This window comes from Canis lupus, chromosome 14 (genome assembly GCF_011100685.1).
Source record: "Canis lupus familiaris isolate Mischka breed German Shepherd chromosome 14, alternate assembly UU_Cfam_GSD_1.0, whole genome shotgun sequence".
Taxonomy (NCBI): Eukaryota; Metazoa; Chordata; class Mammalia; order Carnivora; family Canidae; genus Canis; species Canis lupus.
Genome location: NC_049235.1, coordinates 31,229,729 through 31,254,481, shown reverse-complemented (window position 1 = coordinate 31,254,481; position 24,753 = coordinate 31,229,729). Strand labels below are relative to the sequence as shown.

Genomic DNA, 24,753 nt, shown 5'->3' with positions numbered 1-24,753 from the left:
ATTTATCCTCCAATCAGATGGCCTGGAATAAAAGGTCTGCCTAGCTTAATCAAACTTGTTTAGAAAAGTCTTTTCCCTTTTGAAATATAATCATAAAGACAGTGATGAAACACCATAATCTCTATCAAGTATACTACTGCTTTGTGAATAGCACAACTCTCGGGCCTGGTCCCCACTTATCAGTGAATATCATAGTTTTCTTTCCTCCTGGCTGGTGTCATAAATGGGTTAAGTGGCCTTAGAGAAGAGAGGGGACTGGGAGGTCCCAGTGCCTGAGCTGGCTGGAGGAAGCTGCCAAGATAGGTGACATCCTTGCATCCAGAAGCATCAGTGTTATGATGTTGGTTTTGCTTTTTTTTCCTCCATCGAAAAGTCATGTTCAAGTTCTTACTTGGAGAAATGTTCCTGAATACATTACTGACCTTAATGCCGTGAGACTTAGAAATATTTTTGTCACAACACCTCCATCTGCTGGATAGCATTGGTCCAGAATTCTCCAGCCACATAAGGTACCGGGTGGGGCTTAGAGCACAGAGCGCTAAGCATTTGGGACTTGGAAGTGAATGGCAAAAGGAAAGGACTTGATTTAATTTTGGATTATCATGTAAAAACTGTTAAAGTTCAGATAGGAGGTTTTCTGCAGATGGGAGTTTTTTTTTTTTTTTTTTTTAAGATTTTATTTATTTATTCACGAGAGACACACACACAGAGAGGCAGAGACACAGGCAAAGGGAGAAGCAGGCTCCATGCAGGGACTCGATCTCGGGATCATGCCCTGAGTCAAAGGTACAGGCTCAACCGTTGAGCCACCCAGGTGTCCCAGATGGTAAATTTTTTAAAAATTAAAAATATATAGTCACAGTTATACAAACTACCATTATAAAAAAAGGTAGTATTTACATTTACAGGGATACACAGCTATTGCGAGTATGATCAAATAAGCCACTGGCCCAACTGCTCTTTTCCCAAGATATAAATTAAAAAACCATCAAAATTTTTTGTCTTAAAATAAAAAAACCCCCTACATATTCATACCCAGTGATCCCTGAAATACCCAGTGTTGATTTCAATTTTTTAAAAAATTTTTTAAAAATTTATTTATGATAGTCACAGAGAGAGAGAGAGAGAGAGAGAGAGAGAGGCAGAGACACAGGCAGAGGGAGAAGCAGGCTCCATGCACCGGGAGCCCGATGTGGGATTCGATCCCGGGTCTCCAGGATCGCGCCCTGGGCCAAAGGCAGGCGCCAAACCACTGCGCCACCCAGGGATCCCCCAGTGTTGATTTCAAATACTAACCATATACTTAGCCATATTATAATATCTGCGATAAAATGGAAAACCCACTCTATAATGGTGTATATGGTGTATATAATGGTGTATATATGGTGTATATATAATGGTGTATATGTATATTACCTTACACCATATGTATATGGTGTATATGTAATGGTGTATATGGCAACTCTATTTAACAGATGAACTATTCGGCTAATCACAGTAGCCTGATAAAATAAATCACTTGCGTGGAAATGACCATCAATTTCTGGAACATGCTAGAGGATTCTGAATCAAAACTTTGCAATTATGCTAGTTTAAATGGTATAAACAAATACATAAAATTCACAGAAGTAAAAAAGGAAGTCTCCTTCAGGAAGGTCAAGTCTGTGCCACATGATGTTACTGCTCCCATTCATGTGTTTTGCAGTGATACAAGCCGATGGTTTCCTACCTCCTTGATTGGGCATTCCTGAGAAAGACGCTCCTGGAGCTCCTTCTGCAGCTCCTTCCTGGTGCCCAGGGACTGCTGGACTCGGAGGAAGTCGGAAAGCTCCTTTAGGCCTGCGTCAGTGAAGTATTTAGCAAAATGATCCACGCTCTGCCTATTAACTGGAAAGAGTTCCTGAAAGACAAAAGGACAAAGACTATTAAACAAAAAACTATTCATATTTCAGTAAGCATAAAGGACAACATTTTCATATTAAAATAGCACTCAGGCCATCTCATATTTGGAAGACCAGAACAAAGGATGATTGTCAAAAGAACAAATCTTGGGTATATTTCTTGAGCATTCACTAAGCACCTTCTAAAATTAGGCAGTTTTATAGAAAAAGAGAAAAAAATGCTAACCAACTTATATAAACTGGCTTCACTCATTGTGAACCAATATTTACTATCTCTTTCACTTTAATCAAAGTGTAGCATGTATGAATACAGAAGTAAACTTGCTAAATTAAATGCAAATAATATAACTTAGGAGTCAAAAGGCAAAAGCCAGTTTTAATACTGCTGAGATGTCTTGAGATAACATTAGAAAAACAACATTGACTATTATCTCAAGAACCTCTATTCACATTCTGAGAAAATGCTGCTATTATTCTAATACTAGCTTGGAGCGAAAGAAAATTTTTGTCTATTAATGATGGTGGCTCTAAATTAAGTCACAGCAAGATCTAATCTAAACCAACCCTATCAACTCTTCAGTTCATTACATAATTCTGTTGGAAATTTTTAAAGAGAGCAGTATACCATGGCTGCTTGCATATTTTTACCTCATTTCCATTTTACCTTACACAGCTTGGCAGAGTCTCAGTAACACTTAGTCATGTTCTAATCCTGTGTGACTTTAACACCCAACTAAGATATTAAGACAGTTTTTAAAACTCTCACATTTTTCAGACTGCTGCAGTCTAAAAAAATAGATCCAAACATTCATGGTGGTTAGATTTGCATATGTATGGTCAACGGGCTATATTGCTCCAGTAAAAATCTCGGTGGAAAAATCTGTAACAGGTTTGCCACCAGGTAGAGGGACAGAGCCAAAGCCTTCTATGACATGACTCAAATTTCAATATTCTCTATATCATCATCCCCAAACTTGTCTTGTTGAGTTCCGAGTTTCAAAATGTCAGAAGAGTTGATGGGAGCAGCTATTAAACACATATTCAGAGCAGCCCCGGTGGCTCAGTGGTTTAGCGCCTGCCTTCAGCCCAGGGTGTGATCCTGAAGACCGGGGATCAAGTCCCACATCAGGTTCCCCACAGGGAGCCTGCTTCTCCCTCTGCTTGTGTCTCTGCCTCTCTCTCTGTCTCTCATGAATAAATAAATAAAATCTTTAAAATAAACAAACAAACAAACAAACACATATTCATGTTAAAGCAAACATTTCATATCAGACTGAAATTCTGGCACATTTGTTCTGTCATTCAAGAGGTCTTCCAAATCTGAGATGCTGGGAACTAATCTGAGCTTCTTCTATGAATCAAAATGTGATGGGCATATTCCTCATAATTATGTAAAGTAAAAATTTTTATAGAGGATGACTGAAGTCTCAACAAGGCTAAGGAGCTTGACTGAAATTATGTGGCCAGCTATATTTAAGGTCACAGCTGAGGACACCCAATTATTCTGTTACTCCACACAAGTATTCAATATTCAATTTAGTAAGAATGGGACTGCAAATTATGTTCAGAGCAATATATCATCAAACATATTACTGGTGGCTTATTTATGAACTATATCCATAGCCCTTATAAATGACACATAATACACTGAAGATTATTATTCAGATTAAACCGAAGTAAAGTTGGTCTAAATCCTATCACGACATTTATTGGCTTGGAATATGGTTTGTATTTGTTAGAAAAACCCTATCTAGGTACAAATGTCCATCAGATTAAAGTCTCCCCGCTTCTGCGTCTATTCCCAAAAGCAAAGCCAGAGTGATCCCGTTTAGACCCTAAACACAATTATACACAATCCTGCTGAGAATTTCCCAAAAGTTTTCCATCAGAATAAAAACCAAAGTTACTAGATGTTATCGACCTGCTACATCTCTGAGCTGATCTTTCACTCTTACCAACCACTCTCCCCCTTACTGCCCCCAACATGCTATGCCCCAAAACCTTTGTATTCTGTTCCTTTGCCTGGAGAACTCTTCCTAGAGATACCTAGATTGCTCACTCCTTACCTCCTTCAAGTCTACACAAATGTTACCTTGTCAGAGACCTTCTCTTACCACTGAAAATCGCATCCTACTCTGACACTCCTTAGAGCTTCCCTAGCTCATTTTTTCCTCATAGCACTTTTAATTTCTTATTGAACTACATTCTTTTTTAAAGAGTTTATTTATTCATGAGAGACACACAGAGAGAGGCAGAGACATAGGGAGAGGGAGAAGCACGCTCCGTGCAGGGATCCTGATGTAGGACTTGATCCCAGGACCCCAGGATTCACAACCTGAGCAGTCGCTCAACCACTTAGCTACCCACGTGCTCCTGAACTACATATTTTAATGGTTGATTTAGTCTGTTGCCTTCCATCCCCTCTTTTCAGAGTTGCTATAATTTTTTTTTTGTGCTTCCATATTACAGAAGTGGGTAACTATTGAACTTTGAGATATGCTTTTTTTCCTAAAATGTACTAGTACAGTCAGAGAGAATTTTGTTGTGTTAAGGAAACAAAAAATTTCCTCTTTGATGGTGAAACTGACCCTCTAGTTTCCCCTTCATTTACTGAGTTAGCAAATAGCAAGCGGCACGGTCCACAGAGAAATACTCTGTTCTTGTCAAGCTTACAGTGATTCTTGTAGAAATGTCTACCTGTGCTTTTCATATCCAAAACATATGCTGACATGGAAACCTCATAGGAACAGTTAAATAATATACTTTTCAAAAAGGAAAGGACATTAAAAAAAATTAAGTGACTTAATAAAGTTAACCAAGCTCTGCCTATTGGCATCTTTAAGGAATCATGGCTTAAGAAATAACTGAGTCTTTTGTGGCAAGTTATAATAGACTGTATATTTGTTCCCAATCATTTGCCCTCTCTCCTTTAAATAAGTATTAAGAAAGCCCCTCCTTGCTGTGTCTGTGTGCAGAGGTGGAACAGTAGGTTACGACAGAATGAACTTTCCCACACACCCCACTTCTAGGCTTCACGAGGACTTCTTTCGGCCAGTAAGAGCTGAGCTTTTACTACACTGGAGTGATTCACTTCTATCTCCTGTGCTCCTGGTCCTTTGCCATGAGGACAGAATGGCCCACCTGGGAGGTGCAGCTGCAGGCTAGGTCTCAGAATGAAAAGGTATATGGATCACAGTGGGACGTGGCCCAGATATAGCCTATCCACAGACCTAGGAACAAGAATATATTGTCTTCCCATGAACTTCCATTCAGCTTTGACACCTATCACTTATGTTTTCTCCTTCTGTTTATAGGATCTACTTGAAGTCCTTGAGAAAGTAGGTTCTTAAAGGCAAGGAACTTTTCTATCCTGTTCTCTCCTGGCTCCTCAGCTTCTAGGACCATGCCTGGCACAGAACAGGCACTCAAATATAGGCTGAATAAAACTTATTATTAGGGACACCTGGGTGGCTCAGCAATCTGCCTTTGGCTTAGGGCGTGATCCCAGAGTTCTAGGATAGAGTCCCTGTCAGGAGCCTGCTTCTTTCTCCCTCTGCCTCTCTCTGTGTCTCTCATGAATTAATAAATAAATAATACCTTTAAAACACACACACACACACAACTTATTATTAGCTCCAGAAATTAGCTAGATTCTGTATCTTTAAAATTTTCTTCTTAATCATATTAAGACTTTAAAGACCCAAAAGGGCTATTTTAAGGGAAGCTTTAAGAGATAAGAAATTTTAAGTGATTGAAAATAAAAGCATTGGGGGACCCAGGTGGTTCAGTGGTTGAGTGCCTGCCTTCAACTCCAGTCGTGATCCCGGGGTCCTGCTGGGAGCCTGCTTCTCCCTCTATGTTTTTGCCTCTCTGTGTGTCTCTCATGAACAATAAATAAAATCTTAAAAAAAAAAAAAAAAAAAAAAAAAAGGACAGTGAAAGCATTTATAGTTAAAATTATCCTTGGGTTTTCTGAGGGGAAGAGCCCACTTTTAGAATTACCCTACAGACAGGCAGATACCCTTGCGCACTGGAACACTTCAGAAGTGAAAAACAGGAAAGACCAGGTGAAGAGAAGATGATAAAGGTGTCTTTCAATTTTAGACTTTGTCCTAGATTTCAAAAGCAATGTCACTTGGAGAAATTTCTGTCATTTGCACATCTGTTGCTTCTAGCAGAAAGAAATTATAGTGAGCAGATAGAAATATAAGAACAAAATTTTTCTCTTGATTCTTTTTTAAATACAAAGAGAAATAAAAATATAATCAAGTAATTGTGATCACAGAAACTTAGAATCAACCACAATAAACTTATTTGCAGTTTATTGCAAATACCCAAGTATTTCCAAGGTATCTTGGTATAAACAAGGAATCCTGTTTAAACTGTTATTTTGTTAAATTAACAATCATGTGAGATCAGTGTCATCCATCTCTAACCTAACACATAAATGTTTAATTAGGTGGGACTGATGGGACTTTATAATATTACAACTTAAAATTGGACTCCTTAATTTTATCATACCATTTATTTATAAAGATTAAGTTGGAATTAGTTTTGATCTGCCAAATATACAGAAATAAAAGGAACCACGCTCCAATTTAACAAAGACCCAAGCATTTCAGTCATGGATTGACAAACCCACAACTGACACATCAAGCATACAATCCCTTGTCTAGACAACACTTACAAGCAGCCTCTTGTCTAAGTTGGCTTTTCTCAAAGAAGAGGTAACAGAGTTGGCATCTTTTTCTGCCATCCATGCTTTAAAAAGCTTGACAGCAAATGAGGCTGCAATACCTGTTTAAAAAAAAAAAAAAAGAAAAAGAAAAAGAAAAAAAGTGAGAGTTTCATTCCTTTCATAAGCAAAACCACTTGTGATGATGGACAAGGCCACCCGGCCCTAGGTTTCCTGAAATGAGTAAACTGCTCAAATACTTGAATTGGTTGAGTAAAGCATAGCTCTCTAGGTGCAGTTCTCTTCATTAGGCACAGTTCTATTTTCATTACTCAAGAGAGTATTTTTTATAAGAGGGAAAAAGTTAAAATAGTTTTCAAAGTGGGACTCCCTAATTCCAACCTGGTATAATTGTAAATTTATTTATTTATTTTTACCTTGGTTTCAAACAGATTAAAAACCCAGTACTTTCTAGTGCTTTTGCCTCCATTTCACTATGTGGCTCACCAATATTTTATGTGTGTAATAGTAATCCTGAGGTATAGCAAACAAAAAAATGAAATGGCAACATGTCAACTATTTTGCTGATAAATAATACCAGTCAAAAACCATTGTTGGTGATGGCTATAAATACAGCTATGCAAGACAGTACATTATTTACTTTACAATTTTACTTTTTATAAAAAGCATTTGAAATACTCATGAGCTAAACTATAAAAGCATTGAGGCTGTTTCAAATTGAACTTTTTTCGGGATATTTTTAAAGAGATGACTAAAAGAGCCACAGTAATCAGAAAACCACTCGATTACATATCCATACTAACATTAAGATTTATTTCCAAATATAAGTAATTAGATAACGAGTAGACAGTTCTCCTGTGAACACTTCAAATTTCCAAGTTAATGTTACATTTACTTAAGAGTTAAAATGTAGTTGAAATATTAAATTGATTTTTCTCAATTGAAGCTTCACTATTATTGGTCTAAGCAGCTCTATTCCCCTTTTCTTTTCCTAACAGTATTCTAACTTTGCTTAGGCCAGGTGACTTCTAGTCTAAGTCCTGGTACCACCTCCTTCTGCAATGATTAGAGACCTCATGGGTAGCTAATCTGCCCAGGGCATCTCCCTGGCAACTGCTACTGAGCCAAAACAAAACATGTGGCCTATGACAGCCAATTAGGTGAAAGCAAGATGAATTAATTATCCTATGTTGAGAATTACTCTTTCACTGAATCTGAACAAGAAAGCATGTGCCAGCAGACATCTTACAATGACAAGGGAAATCATACTTGGAATGATGCTATTAAATGGTAGTGAGAAATAATGGGAGAAAATATCTGAGACCTGGATGACATTATTGTTCACCCTGAAGTCGAGGCGACTTCTATACTTTTTGTTACATACAAAATGTTCTTATATGTCAACAAATGTTCTTATATAGCAATTTGAGTCTTGTATTCGAAGTTAGTTGCATGTAAAAGCATCCAATTGATATATAAATTAGGCAAACGCCAACTTTATCCAGTTTTCTTCACTTGAATAAGCAGAGGAACTAGTCAAAAAAGAAAAAAAATTGAAAACTATGGCTAGGACAATAGAACAGGTGCTATATACTAGGGAATTTTATATTTGTTGACATGAATTTTTAATACTCTCAGTTCACCAAGTCAATGTAAAATTTAGTATATATTTATGTCATTAAATCAAAAATTAAGATGCAGTATAATCTGTATTTCATTAAAAATAATGTTTTAAACCAGGAATGTAAATCTTGGCTTAAACCTATCACTTTGCATTAACAGTGGTTCCTATTGGAAAATCTGGGAAATTTCTCTATACTCAAGATTCTTCTGAGTGGAATAATCCTTTCTCCTTAGCTATTGTGTGCAGTTGGGAAAAAGGTGTAATTTATCAATATACTCCTATCGAAGAAGGGAAAGTTTAAGCCTTTAGCTTCTAAAGATGGTGGAGTGTCAGAAAAAATTATATGACACAAACACTGTCATTCCGTAGCAAATGTATTTTTCTTTCCCCCCTCTTTCTTAAATTTCAATATAAAAATTTTCAAATATAAAGAAAAACTGAATAAATTGACTATAAACACTCATATACCCACTACCTAAATTTTATACCTGTTAGAATTTTATTTGCTCCATCACTGTCCATCAGGCTAATAATTTTTGATACATTTCAAAGGAAGTTGTAGGTATCACTTAGAATTTTACTACAACTAGAAAGAAAAGTATTTTTTTATGAAGCCTAGGATAATCTAATATAATTGGCATTTACTGTTTACATTTTACCTTGTTTTATTTAAGTGTAAAATGGCTCACAACATAAATAAGATGTGAAGTATCACAAATTCTCTTTAGGAAAACACTTTAAAATGTCATATTAACAACACACTAATAATCACAGAATCTGAACTGTCACAAATCTAAGCTATGTTAAGTCAAAAACTATAGAAAATCTCTAAATAAGATCACTTGATTCTAAATTTACTAATCTTCTTTCAGCTACAAGGAAACTAGAATCCATTTCACTGTAAGCATGAACGAGGCTGGGACTTCAAATTTGTAGGAGAAAAACTACGTTCTAAGAAGCAGATGTTTTCACAAAAGCTCTTTTATTTTTAAGAAAAAAATAACTCTTTGTTTTGTGTTGCATTATAACTCGAATATCATTATCCTCCTCTAAGAGCCCACTTTTGTTTTATTCTATAACCAAGTGATTGTATATATGCTTATCAAACTCTTAATGCCTTAAAATTAAAGCAAGACTTTGAGGCAACCATCTGGACGTTCTTTCTAAAACTGAGATAATGAATATCTTAAAATGTGATAAAATGAACATCTGAGCACAAGGTTTTGGGAAGTAATGGTTTAGAAGAATGGTCCTAACCAGGGAAATAACATCCTGGTGGGGCGTGGGGAGGAGTGAGCATTTGGGAACATGAAGGGGCCTTTTTTTCATTATACTAGAGGTGGGTGCTACATGCTGGTATTTTGTGCCTAAGGTCAAAAAGGTTAAATTCCCACAAAGCACAATGAAGCATTTTCCCAGCAAAATATGCCGGTAGCAACTAAATGGAGAGAAGTGGCTTAGACTACATCAACTTCAGGGTTATCTGACCTAGACATTAAAGTCCTACAGCCCAAATTTCAGGTTATTATTAGTTTTTATTTGTCTTTGTAGGAGTGGGCATCTTCTGTCTTCCAGTTCCCTACAATAAGCACATACAATTCTTATTGTTTAAAGATAAACAGAAATTCTCTTACATGAAGGATGGCTGGGTAGCAGAACACAATAAGAAGAGGTACTGGTATTTTTCTAACCATCCGTGGCATTACTTTTTATATCTGCCAGGTAAGAAAGCACGAGAGTAATTACCTTCTTTGACTAAGCTGTCGGTGAACAGACTGGTGAGGATGGTGGCAGGAAGGGTGCCATTGCCCAGCAGGATCCCCGACAGCATTGCCAACTTTGTCTGCTCTGTTTCGGAAAAGGCTTTAAGGAAGAGGAGAAGCTGTGGGTCAAACAAAAGAAATTATGTCTATAAAGCCAAGGACTAAAGTAGGAAAATAACAAATGGAATGTGCACGGCATGGCTAGATGGCAAACAGCTAGCTGGTCATATGCAGAGCATAGTTATTATTCATTAGAAACACACACATATGCTCACTCGTAAACTGGAGGCTAAGGAAAGTGATTTTCTCAGGCATGGTTCCTTTCTTCCAAGTTTACTTACTTACACATAGCTATAGATACCATTCACGGAAACAAAAAGAGACATTTGAACAGTGTAAATAGGCTACATAAAAAATTTACATTTGACTTTGTAGAGGACAGATGGTACATTTTACATAATGAGCACAGCATTTACTGACGTATATTACTGTCCTTCACATTTTTCATTTTTGTGGGTATCCTGTGCCCCCACTAGATCTACCCATTTTATTTCGGTTTGTTAAGGCACAATGAACAAAAAACAGGAAAAAGTCAATAAGCTCTGACATCATCACAGACTTTTCTGAATTCAGAGCATATAATGTTCTTCAAAGCAAGAATGTTGAGTGAGAAAGGGGTTTCTTAAGTTCTTGATGCTCTTGTAAAAATAACAAGACTCAAACTTGGTATTTCTCGGATCATGCAGTTTTACCAGCCCTGGTGATGAGGTAACGGAGGATCTGACACAAGTTCTTAATGGAGAAAAGACCTCTGATGTGTTAGAAAGAACAGTTTTGGAGGGGTAATTGAAAAAGTAGCAACCCCAGAACGGCTAATGGAAAACCTAAGCAAAAGTGATTATACCTCACTTCCCATTTTTAATTCTAAGAGTATATTCAGTCATGTGCAACGTCCCCCTCTTTCCCCACCTAGTGCTTTGACTCTATTCCATGACTATCATAGTCCTTGGGCATGTTACCAAGATCCCCAGGGCTCAACATCACAACTGGGGCATTGCTGACTTTTTCATTACTTTGTACCAATGAAATTCCATTAACTCTGTGCAGCACGTAGAGCAATATTAATTTACCATCCCTGACAGTTATAGGATTATTACATTACAGAGAAGTTATGTGATTCTAAATGTTTATATTATGAGTAAGTGGCAGAACTGGAATCAAACTTGTCCATTTCACTCCCAGGTTATGCCTATTAAAGTTGCAAAGAATTGAAAAAAAAAGTCACCTTCAAAGTTTGTAAGAAAACAATGAGGGAATGAGAGCATCAATGGATACAGCTCCAGGGAGCACCAGGAATGAGGCAGAGTAAAAAGGCTGACAAAATCATACACACCTCACATTAATCTGGTCTTTTCCTCTGATTGTAAAGATGATTAAGGTTCAAGTGGATAATGAAAGATAGTTTCCAAAATAAACTTTTAAACAGTACTTTTTAAGCACATCAATACACTCGCACTCATTAAAAATACTCATTTTAACAAAATAGTACAAAAGTTAGATCTTTTATAAAAGTAATATTCACATCGATCAATTATATTAATCAATGTTAAAATCAGATGCTGTGTGTATTCCAGAATGTTCCTTAAAAAATGGATATACCATGAAAAATGAATCATTTTTGAAAGTATATTCATTATATGAATGAAATAACTAAGAAAGCTTTCAAGATGCCAATGAGCTAATAGAAGTAAAAACATGACAGGTAATACATTAGACAAAAGTAGTAAAGTGCTTATTTAAATGCTTTACATCATTTCCCTCCATTATTTCCATTCTTTTATTTATTTTTTTAAAAAGATTTTTATTTACTTATTCATGAAAGAGAGAGAGAGGCAGACACAGGCAGAGGGAGAAGCAGGCTCCATGCAAGGAGCCTGATGTGGGACTCAAACCCAAGAATCCGGGATCACTCCCTGAGCCAAAAGCAGGCACTCAACCGCTGAGCCACTCAGGCGTCCCCCATTTTTTAAATTTAATCAAGCATTGTTATTTTTCTAGGCACCTAGCAATGTAATGGACTTTTTTTTTTTTTTCCATTTAAGTTTTTTCCTATTTAATAAAGCAAGCAAGCAAGCTTTAATACATGCAAGTAAGAATAAAATCTATCACCTCAGAATAATATAGAAATGTGATCTCTCTAGTCCGGCTTCCTTAGAATTAACATTATTAATTGTTTGATAGGTATCCTTCCAGATTTTTAAATGCACTTATATAGGTCTAATATATTATAAATAATTATATATATAAAAATGTAGTGTTTCTACTGAATTATACGTTTGTAACAGCTAAAACTTGCCAAGGGTACCAGCTACTTTTCTGAGTACTTTGTGTGTTACTACTTATAAAAGCCTGGATCCTCATTTCACAGAAAAGTAAACTGAGGCACATAGAAACTGAGTGATTTGCTGAGGTTAAGCTACCAAAAGGTTGCTCTGCACCCTGTAGAATTTATCATGGATATTCTCCTTAATCAATTCAAGTGGCTACCCTTCATTGTTTGAAGAAAGATTTTACTGTCAAAATCTTCCATCATGTATGGATCCACTTTTTTTTTTTTTTTTTTTTGGTATGGATCCACTTTGAATAGGGGGAAGTAAGTAAGTAGCAAAATAGATGTTATGGTTCCTTTATTCTCTTGGTTTATAATTCTGCAGTTATCTAAAACTGGAAACAATGAGAAAGCAACATGCACATCTGTAACAGGTTAATGTAGTGAGTGCTAGATATAAATACACAAGATTTAGAAATTGGAAGAGGGAACATGTTGCAATTACTGAACAGAGCTCTTCCTTAATGAGGTACTATTTATTTCCATATGTACTAGAGGCTACTTACTCTATTAAACTACCTTATGTGTTATCTCATTTCTTACAGCAACCATGAGGTATGTCATCTTATTGCAGCTATTTTACAGTTGAGAAACCTCAGTGAGATTGCCACTCATATATTATCTCCAAAGACATGCTTTTATCCCTTTGCTAAACTGTACTTTTGGAAATTAAAAGAATTTTTCTGGGTATTAGCTGTCCATATATTCTCTCATACGCTGTAACTGATTAAATCACCGTATCTAGACTCTTCCCTTGATATAATCATTTTTCTCGCATATTTGGAATCTCCAGTTTTTATTTTAAGCCCATATAGGTCAGGGATCAGATGCTATAAAATCATTTCTTGGAGCAAAGCATGCTATCTGACAGTAAACATGAATGAACAAAGTCTAAGTTAATCATGTATTTTTTCCTATAGTTATTAGCTAGTGATCTGTCATACTCATTCATTCAACGTTTATTAAAAACTTTACTATGTCCCTGGTACTTCTGCACTGTTGCTGTAGATGCAAAATTTCCAACCCCTCCATTTAGTTACTTTAAGCAGATAAGGCATTACATTTGAATTTTACCTTTTTCATTTCATCCTCAAATGCTTTTTCCAAATACTTGTATCTCCTGATGAGTTTATTGAAGACCTAAACATAAAAGAGAACCATTTAATATTAGGTAAATAATTTAAAAAGGCAATAGGTATAGAAACTCACAATAACCACAACATGGACCTCTAATAATAAGAAAAATTGTAGTTAAATTCAACCGTGTAGAATAAAAGAAATTCAGTCAAGAGTAAAATAGGTAAGAAATCAAACATGACTTTGATGAAAATACAATAATGTTAAAACTGTGGGATGCAGAGATTGAAAACAACTGAAATGAATGGGGTTGCAGACAGAATCATATAAATCAAGGATATGATGGAGAGGAGAGCAGACCTCAGAGAAATTTGACTCTTGGCTGACACAAACATGTTTTTTGGCAGATAAGTGAAAATTGGTATAACTTAATAGTTATAAAAGATTACTGGCCCCCACAGTCTTGAGAACACTCATGCAGGGTTTGCAACTGTGTCAGTGGATTTCTGGGCTATTTTTTAAAGTGGAATGACGTTTGCTACGGACTGAATGTTTGTGTTCCTACTAAATAAACATGTTGAAGCCCTAGCCTCCAATGTGACTGTATTTGTAAGTAGGGACGTTAGGAGGTAGTTAAATGAGACCATAAGGGTGGGGCCCTAATCTCATAGGGCTGATGGCCTTGTAAGAACAAGAGAGACTGTACCAGGAACTAAATTGGGTGGCACCTTGATCATGCCTCCCCAGCCTTTTGAACTGGAAATAATAAAATTCTACTGTTTAAGCCCTCCAGTATTTTGTTATGGTAGCTTGAAGAAAATAATATAATGTTCTTATTTAAATAGAGATTTTATCAATATAATATTTTTCTAACTGAAAATGATTTCTGATTCTAATTCCTTTCTCTTACATCCATATAATATACTCCCATCTAAAACAGTATATTTATTCCTTAATGTGATCAAGATGGAGTCCAAGAGTAAAAATGGCAGTGCGGTGTTGCCCTTTATGAAGAAAGGACAATGACCCAGGCAGGAAACTAATATGCAATAAAGAAAAACAAATGGCATTAAAATCCAACAAATCGGATTGGATTGGCACTGAGAGTAACAATGACTGTTAAAGAGTCAGTACAGAACAGGAACACACCAATCCTAGATTGGCTGTGTTCGATGCATGTATGTTCAGCTTTACAAGATCACATTTATCAGGCTGTTCGATTTTATAATCCCACCACTTCCTGACATTATTATTATTATTATTATTATTATTTTTCTACCAATGTAACAAATGCAAAAAAGATAGTGCATGATTTTATTTGAAGTTTCACTAATTACTAATAAGTTTGAACATGTCTTCATCTGTTTTGGGGGAGACCTGTGTTTCTTCTCCTCTGAAATGCCCATACATCTTTTCCTAATAAGGATGCTTATCCTTTTCTTACTGACTTGCAATTCTTTAGTTTAATATGGATATGAATCCTTTACAGACTCTCTATATATCACAAATACCTTCCTTCTCTTTCTTTTTAATAGCTACATAATAATCTATTAATATGAATTAGAAAGTTTTAACGAGTACTCTACTGGTAAGACTTCCATGCTGTTTCCACCCCATGATGCTAGTACAAGCATCACTGATTACTCCCACTGTCTGTGTCATTCTACACACATGCAAACATATCTGTAGGATGCAGTCCTAGAAATGGAACTGCTGGGTCAAAGACAGTGTGTGATTTTAGTTTTAAAAGATAGTACACCAAATTGCTCTCCCTAAAGGTTGTGCCAATTTATAATCCCATGAGAATTTATGCAAGCATCTAATTCTCTGTCTGTATACGTGAGAGGTAAGAAAACAAGTCTACCTTTGCGAAGTTATAATGCCCACTGCCTTATTATGAATGCAGTTATCTTTTCATATGTTTAAGAGCTAACATTCCTATTTAAAAAGTAGCCTATAGAATTTCTGAACCTAATGTTTCCCTAATTCCTGCTCAAATGTGTCCCTTCTTATACAACAATCTCTCAATGATGGACTCTACCTGAGCATAATTTCGGATGGTTTCATGATCTTCATTTGCTGAAAACACACAGTGGTTGGTCATCTTGGTCTTGTCACCATCATCTATGCGTGTTCCTCCGGGGGCTGAAAAGGGAAAGGTGATTACTATGACAACTGTGAAATGACAGGAGCATATGCATCCTGCATACCAAGAATAATAAAAGTAGGGATCCCTGGGTGGCGCAGCGGTTTAGCGCCTGCCTTTGGCCCAGGGCGCAATCCTGGAGACCCGGGATCGAATCCCACGTCGGGCTCCCGGTGCATGGAGCCTGCTTCTCCCTCTGCCTATGTCTCTGCCCCCCCACCCCTCTGTGACTATCATAAAAAAAAAAAAAAAAAAAAAAAAAAACACAATAAAAGTAGATGTACAAATCTAGAAGCACAGAAAAATTCATAGGATGGGGTGTCTGTGTAGATGCATATGTTGTTACATATTTGTGTATGTTTCTAATACAATGTAAACTGGTTTCCATTTTCTACTACTGCCATAGTGTGTGAGATTATTATTCTACCAGGATACTATCACTAGAAGTCCGGACTCAGTTATTTTCAATGTAGTTCCTGATGTGTCTGACATCAGGATATGGTTCACTTTTTCAGGCTTGATAACATTTTGCTGGACTCCAGGTCACCAACAGCGAGGTTGGCCAGACTTGGCTCTTGTAGCAGACCTTATGACTTCCTACTTGAATAGACTTGGAACGGTTCCCTTCTTTAACAAGGCAGTTATCCACACAGGGTTGAACAGTATACACTTTGACTCCTTGTTATTTGTATTTGATCACTGGGTAGCTATGCTGGCTAGGAAAGGGTATATTTTATTCTCTCTCATCTTTCTTCCTTATTGCCTACACAATGTCATGGAATAAGCAGACTAGAACAAAATAATGTCTTTTTCTATGACTCAACTTTGCACATTCAAAGGCTTCTCCTGTAAATTTCAATGATGGCCATTACAAACACTGGTTGATTAGAACAGAGTCAACGCTAGATATTTTCATTTTCTGATTTTTTTTAAAAAAAGATTTTTATTTGACAAAACGAGAGAGCAGAAGCAGGGGGAACAGTAGAGGGAAGGAGAAAGAGAAGCAGGTTCCCCATGAGCAGGGAGCCCTACACCAGGCTCAATCCCTGGACTCCGGGACCATGCCCCCAGCCGAAGGCAGCTGCCCAACCAACTAAGCCACCCAGGTGCTCCTTGTTTTCTGATTCTACATTGTAATTAGGGCAGGAAGTTTGAATAAGCCAAGTTAGACTAATGCCTTTTATACACTCAACAAATATTTGAAGAATATATATCAGCTACTTCTTTTATTTATTTATATAACTGCCTTGATTTAACTTGTGATTTTAGATCTTTGGATGAGAAGTGCTATACCTAGCCAACCTTTTTCATACTCCTGCATACAGTTTTTTTTTTAATTTTTATTTTTTTAAAGATTTTATTTATTTATTCATGACACACACACACACACACACACACACACAGAGGCAGAGACACAGGCAGAGGGAGAAGCGGGCTCCATGCAGGGAGCCCGATGTGAGACTTGATCCTGCACCCAGGCTGCCCTTGCATACAGTTTTATAAGCAAATTACTTTTTAGAAAAGTCAGCTTGTTCAGAAATCTATTTTCATGCAATTAATTTATGCATGATTTAATTAGCCCTATGTAATGAATACAACCACCTGGAACAAAATTTTATTAAGATGATAATCTAAAAACTCTGGGCTAATGACTCCTGTCTGACAGAAGTTACATAACTGAAAAGTCTGATTTTGAAACTAGTCTTTTTCCTTAAGAGGAAGTTTTGCTTTCTAAAAAAAATTTTAAAAAGATTTTATCTACTTATCTATTTGACAGAGAGAGCACAAGCAGGGGGAGTGGTAGGCAGGGGGAGAAGGAGAAGCAGGCTCCCCACCGAGCAGAGTACCTGATGTGGGGCTCAATCCCACGACCCTAGGATCATGACCTGAGCAGAAGGCAGATGCTTACCAACTGAGCCATCCAGGTCCCGTAAAAGACAAGTTTTAAAAACTGCATTATTTTACAAAACATGTTACACATTAATAATACTGCTATAGCTTGCATTAAGTTTTTCACTCTGATGCTAGAACCAAATATTATTTGCTTTTTCTAAAATTTTGGTGGGCCTGCTGTTTTTCTCAAAATAGAAGTGAAAGAAAAAATATTTCTTGTATCTACTCTTCAAAGAATACAACTGAAAAACCATGAGGACTATTGTTTTAAGAACAATGCACGAAGGTAAATTTTTTGTGTAGGTGTGAGGACAATTCCCATACTCAATAAGTAAACAAAGTGTTTATATAAAAAGACTATTCCTGGCTGGCTTTCTCCATTACATCATAGGCCTCAACCTGGTAGGTGTCCAGGGGTTGGACCTGCTGTGCTTTTAAGTCTTACCACATAGTTTACCCTACCTTCTTGGATATATGCATGTAGAGTGAAGAAGCAAAATTGAGGCCACAGTTATCAATTTGCTGACCATCATTATACAGATGGTTAATGAAGCTTTGAGATTATCAATGTGAAGTATACAGGTCATGTAAGGGAAAAAAGTAAACTTTTCCAGCACGACAGAAGGTCAGCACTAAGAACTGAAAATGGTCTACAGGATTGACTAATAGTCATGAGTGACTTTGGCAAATCAAAACTTGCCAAAGACCATTATTTTTTTAAAGCATTTTTTATTATTTTTTTAAAGATTTTATTTATTTATTCACGAGAGACACAGAGAGAGAGAGAGAGAGGGGCAGAGACACAGGCAGAGGGAGAAGCAGACTCCATGCAGGGAGCTGGACATGGGACTCGATCCAAGGTCTCCAGGATCACGCCCTGGGCTGAAGGTGGCGCTAAACCGCTGAGCCACCGGGGCTGCAGAAGACCATTCTTGTAGAGAATTTACCAGTACATCAACCAAAGTATATCATAATTAATGAAATACAAAGCGAACCATCTCATCAGAAAATGTTCAGCTTCACCATTGATTTAAAATTTTTGAATGAAAATATCACTTACTTAATTGGCAAAAATTTTAAAACTGACAAGCTTGAGAGTACCTAATATTGCTAAAGGTATAGGTAAATTGTAGGAACACGATTTTTGATAAAATGTTATTTAGAATATTGCTTTTGAGGGCTGGTCTTCTCTCTCAGATAGGTAGACAAAGACAGAGATATCCTTCAATTCATTAATCCTTGCTAAATATATAAAGATATAATAAGAAAATATAAAGCTACGTGTATACAGATACTGATTATATTGTTGTTTACAATAAAGACAACTAGGAACAAATTAAATATGTTTCAAAATTAGTATGGTTTTGGTTCTTCTTGGAATCATCTAAAGTAACACGCATGGACATGAAAGGCAATAATATATTGTTGAATAAACAAAAAACAGCCATGCAGAGTATCACTTCTATAATACCATCCCATTCTCAAAAATTAGCATAGGTAAAGAGATTTCAAGAAGGGAATTAATCAAGATATTAACAACTGTTATCTCTGGGTCATGGGATTTGAACACATTACATATAGATCTTATACTTGGACTTGAATTATCCAGTGGAAAGGTGAGATCTTTACTATGAATCACAGCAACAAAACTAACGTGGTATGTAGTGAAAACCAGCTATACAGATCAAAAGGGGACCTGGGAGTAGTGGAGGCATGTACCAAAATGGAGAGATTTTTCAGAGGGAAGAGTTAAGGTATGGCTCTACTTCAAAATGGATGAAAGTATATATCTTGTCCTAAAGTAGGCTGGCTTAAACAGTGTTTCTCAGTGAAAGGTGCTGATATCGCATAGGACAGGGCAATTTTTCATTATATTGAATATCCCTTGCATGGGAAAGTAAGTGGCATACCTACTTCCACCATCAAGTCTTTTCAGCAACCAAAACATTTCTACGCATTTGCAAATATCCTCTAGGCAGTTGAAAAATCACTGGCCTAGCAGATTTGACCACTTCTCGTGATTTATGATTACCACAGAAACTACTTATAAAAACTAAGTTCTAAGGAATAAATATGAGACGAATGGGTCATTATGATATCTAATCAACATTTAGGTCAACATACCAGGTCACTCAAATAGTATTCTAAAGCCTTCTTCTCTAATGCCTCTGCTTTATAAGATTATTTTGCTTTTAATCCATCTCTAATAATTTTTTAAACTTTTATCTTTATTCCTTTTAATTATATATTCGCAACTGTACATTTTTTAAAAACCAGATTTAAACCATATTTCCAATATTTTATTATTTATGGATTAAATGGCATTTAATGAAAAACAGAGGATTACTTGTAAATTTGTTGACACAGTTACATTTCACTACAAGAAAAAAGGATGGCTTCAAAAAAAAGGTACTAGGCATTCGGGGGTTAAATAAATATATTGGAAGGAACTAGCAGACATACACCAAGTTATACTTTACTACAGCAATTACTCTTCCTATATCTGCTCCAGATCATTTAAGAATTAGAGATGCATGGGAACCTGGCCTTTCACTATACAACAAAGTGGCCGTGTTGTGACATCAACAAAAATAGTCATTTCTATGCCTTTCTTAACCAATAACTGTTTCTACAGACAAACTACTATCACCCCAAACTGTAAATTAGGTAAAAATTGTAGAGACTCCCATTTCTATTTTTTATTAACTCTCACTAATGTAAATTTATAAAGATTCTATCTTGTAAGGAAACATTTCAATGGAATTTAAAGTACTACAAGAAGAATCTATAACGCCCGGCTTACCAAGCATACTGCCAGCCACCAGGATATCGAAGAGTGTGTCTGCATAGCGACGATAATCTAATCTTGAGCCTGTGGAATCCAGAAACTTGGCTACAGCTTCAAGGTCATCACCAGCTTCATTAAGCCCCTGGACAAGTGTATCCCTGAAGACTGTGGGTTCGAATTTCTCTTTTTCATCTAAAATAAAGAAGTTACAAAATTATTCTTTTTATTTACAATCCTATTCCCAAATGCAACCATACATTTGCTTTGTTCATTGGATAGTTTGATATTATATTTGACAGTTTGATTATTTAAAACTTGGAAGACAACTAAGCTTTTCTGCTAGATTTACAGGTTTTGAAACCCCTTGATTAAATATTTATTTGATCAAATAATTTATTTTTCTATTTAAAAGGACCAGAAGAGTATATTTTTTTTCCAGAAGAGTATATTAACTCTAACATACAATAAAATTGATAATTGATCATTTCTTTCATACATAGGATTGGCCAATGTAATCTATTAACCCTAACTATCTGAGAAAAAATAAGGTGTAACGATCAAAACTTAAAATTTTGTTTCATTTAGAAGAAAATGACTCAGGAAGAAGTGCCTCAGAATAAAAGAGAATAAACAAATGAACAAAATAAAGATTAGGAGAGAGGAAATAAAGAGGGACATCTCTTTTTTATTTTATTATTTGTTATTATTATTATTATTACGGACATACATTAGTTTCAATTATCAGTATATCAATTATAATCAACATATCAGTTTCAGATGTGCAGCATGATTCAGTATTTGTCTATTCTGCAAAATGATTACCACAGTAAGTCTAGTTAACATCCACCACCATACATAGTTAGAATTATTTTTTCTTGTGATGAGCACTTTTAAGATCTTCCCTCTCAACAACTTTCTATTGTACCATACAGTATCATTAACTTTAGTCATCATGCTGTACATCACATCCCTGGAACTTATTTATTTCACAACTGGAAATTTGTTCCTTTTGACTACCTTCACCCATTTTGCCTGCCCCTCACTCCCTGCCTCTGGCAACCACCTGTCAGTTCTATGAGTTTAGGTTTTTTGTTTTGAAAGATTCCACACATAAGTAAGATTATATGGTATTTGTCTCTGACTTATTTCATTTATCATAATGCCCTCAAGGACTGTTCAGGTTGTCCCAAGACTTCCTTATCTTTATGGCTCAATAATATTCTATTATAAATATATATATATCGTATTTTCTTTATCAATTCAACCATTGATGGATAGAAGGTATGGCTGTTTCCATACCTTGGCTACTGTAAATAATGCTGCAATGAACATGGGGGTGACTATATCTTTTCAAAATTACTGTTTTCATTTTCTTCAGATAAATACCCAGGAGTGGAATTACTGGATTATATGGTAGTTCTATTTTATTTTATTTTATTTTTTTAAAGATTTATTTATTATGAGAGAGAGACTGTGTGTGTACATGAGAGGGGAGGGAAGGGGAAGAAAGAGGAAGAGAAAATCCTCTAGCAGATTCTCTGCAGAGCAGAGTCCAATGCGGGGCTGGATCCCAGGACCCTGAGATCATGACCTGAGCTGAAATCAAGAGTTGGGCACTTAACCAACTCAGCCACCCAGGAGCCCCTTTAAATTTTTTTGAGGAACTTTAATTCTGTTTTCCATACTAGCTATGCCACTCTACACTCTCATCAACATTTCATGAAGATTTCCTTTTCTCCACATGTAATGAACACTTATTTCTTTTTATAAGATAAGTTATTCCAGGACACTTAAATATTTAATATATACCATGAGCTATATATATATATATATATATATATTGCTTCAGAGCAGATGTTCTCAATCTTTTTGGTCTCATGACCCCTTGCCACCGTTAAAAAAATACTGAGGATTCCAAAGAGCTTTTTTCTGTAAGGAGGTTATTTTTATGGATACTTACTCTATAGAAATTAAAACAGAAAATTTTGAAATATTTATCAAATTAAAATAGTGTGAAGACAGGCTTTGTTTAATCTCTTTAATGCTTGGCTTAATAGCAGACAGATGGATTCCCATATCCACGGAGTGCAATCTGTTGTGATATCACACATCATGTAGCCTTTGGGAAACCACCATAAACCATGAGTGAATATGTGAAAGAGGCAAAAGGTATCTCACTATTATAATGAAAATAATTCTGAATTTGTAGAATCCCAGAAAAGGCTTCAGAGGATTTAGGGATATAGATACATGGAGCTTCCTACCCTCAGCAGACTCAAAGACTTCTTGTGGAAGGTTAATTTGGAGTCAGATCTTATTTTTTATTTATATTTTCATTAATTCTTGTGCCCAATGTGGGGTTCTATCTCTTGACCCTGAGATTAAGAGTCCCATGCACTACCAACTGAACCAATCAGGGGCTCCTGGAGCCAGATCCTAAACAAAGCAAGGATCACATACTGTTGAAAACAAGTGAACATGACAAATCAGAGGTCAGAAGAGGCAGAAAAAAAATTACTAAATTAAAGGTAAAGGTAGGATTCAATTCAAAGGACTTCACTTTCACTCCCCTTTCAGAAAATGATTTTAGATGTGGAAAGGAGGGGCAAATGATGAACCAGAAACTTCACAAAAATCCTATCATAAATACCTTTAGAGAGATAAGTGGACACTGCAACTGTTAAGGAGGAGGAGGAAGAGGAAAGGAAGAATAAAATGTCAAAAAACGAAGAATCCTTTCATGAATAAAGAAGTTCTGGGAAATGGAAAGTATAATAGAAAAAGTTAAAAACTAAATACAAGAGCTGAAAGAGAAAGCTGAGAATATTTTTTAGAAACTAGAATAAAAGTCAAGAAAAAAAGACCTATTAAATAGGAGCAAAAAAGATAAGAAAAAGGGCAGACCAGTCAAATGTTCAAATAATAATGACATTATTTTTAAGATTTCTTTTTTTTTTTTTTTTTTTTTTAGTAATCTCTACACCCAACGTGGGGTTTGAACTCACAGCCCCCAAGATCAAGAGTCGCATGCTCTGCCAACTGAACCAATCAGGAACTCTGAGAATTTTTTTTTTTAAAGGAAAGAAATGATTTAAAAATTCCAAGAAGGTTTAAACAGTTGAAGGACATGAGTTTCTCAGTAAACAGCTGTAGGACACCCAGCACAAAGATTCAAAGAGGACACTCGATAAGACTCCTATCTTATCATGTAATCTCAATGCTGGGAACAAAGCAGCTATTGGAAGTTTAAGGGGCAAAACCCCAAAGCAAATACAAACTATCAAAAAACAGAATGACATTAAATTGCTCAATAGAAATACCAGAAACCAGAAGAAATTTCTTCAAATTTCTATGGGAAAATGATTTCCAAACTCTTAAGTCTGAGATTCAGTCAAACTATCAACCAAATGTAAAGGCAGAATAAATGGATTTTGAGACATTCATGGCCTTGAAAATGATGTTTCTCATACACTCCTTTCTAAAAAGCTATTGAAGCAGACACTCCACCAAAATGAGAATCATTCATGATCTCATGATCTTACTAAGTCATGAGATCCCAGGAAAAAGAGAAAAAAAATATGAGCCAGGCAACAGGACTCTCCTGGAGAGTGGTAAAAAGACATTTCCAACATTTCATACTGCCAGCTGTACTGCTGACCTGGAAGGCAAACCGCCCGGGAGGGTATTTCCCTCTGATAGTATAATGATATATGATGAGAATTCCTAAAGTTTTTGTATTCAAAGATTTTTACGCAATGAAGGGAAATGTCAGTACTGAGTGTTAAGATACGGCCAATGACGACTGACAAAAAAGGATAAATTAGGAAATGTTAACTCCAAAGACAAAATGAAGTTCAGAAAAAGAGGAATAATCAAGGAATAGCTGAACTGTGACTAGCATGCACAAAGTCACAGTAATACAAACCTGAAACAGTGGTCTGACTAAAACCAACCCATAGTAAAGAGAAACAAAGAGACATCTGCAGGTGGGTAGGGCTGTGTAGAGAGCTAAATCCTTATCTTCCATAGTATCAAGTGCAGATATAATACCCTCCCCCCCCCACAGCAAAGTCAGGAAATAACCATGTAAGAATGTTACATGGTCACATGAATGTAAAAATTTTAAAAAGCATATAAAGAGTGGAAGGCATTCCTCTGGGGAGACGATCTGCTGTTGCTGTAACATGCTTTGCAGGATGGTTTGAGCATTTAAACCAGGTGACTCTGATACATTTCAAAACTCCTTGAAAACCAGACAGTGCCTGTCTGGTCTGTACAGACTGACTCCTTAGACCGGTCAAGTAGAAAGGGTGAGTTGTAAGGGGTTAAACACCACAGCATCAGAGAAGCCAGAGAAGAATGGCATTCCCAGTACCAGAGTCACACTGTGTAAGATGCCATAAAGACAGATGTAACTTGAACATTATTTTTCATGAACAAGAGATAAAAGTCCTTTTGATGCCCTAAGCAAAACAT

The 24,753-nt window shown here is 36.2% G+C and overlaps 1 protein-coding gene across 3 annotated transcripts in view; it reads right to left on the bottom strand.

The window, feature by feature from the left end:
• BZW2 (basic leucine zipper and W2 domains 2) overlaps positions 1–24,753 on the bottom strand; it is a 63,094-nt gene that overhangs the window by 10,479 nt on the left and 27,862 nt on the right. For all 3 annotated transcript variants that reach the window (XM_038557011.1, XM_038557009.1, XM_038557010.1), the window contains 6 exons: positions 20,293–20,469; positions 15,492–15,595; positions 13,448–13,513; positions 9,968–10,103; positions 6,589–6,698; positions 1,730–1,900 (listed from right to left, as the gene is read on the bottom strand). In XM_038557011.1, coding sequence (XP_038412939.1) covers positions 1,730–1,900; positions 6,589–6,698; positions 9,968–10,103; positions 13,448–13,513; positions 15,492–15,595; positions 20,293–20,469 — 764 coding nt within the window. The remainder of the gene's footprint in view (positions 1–1,729; positions 1,901–6,588; positions 6,699–9,967; positions 10,104–13,447; positions 13,514–15,491; positions 15,596–20,292; positions 20,470–24,753) is intronic.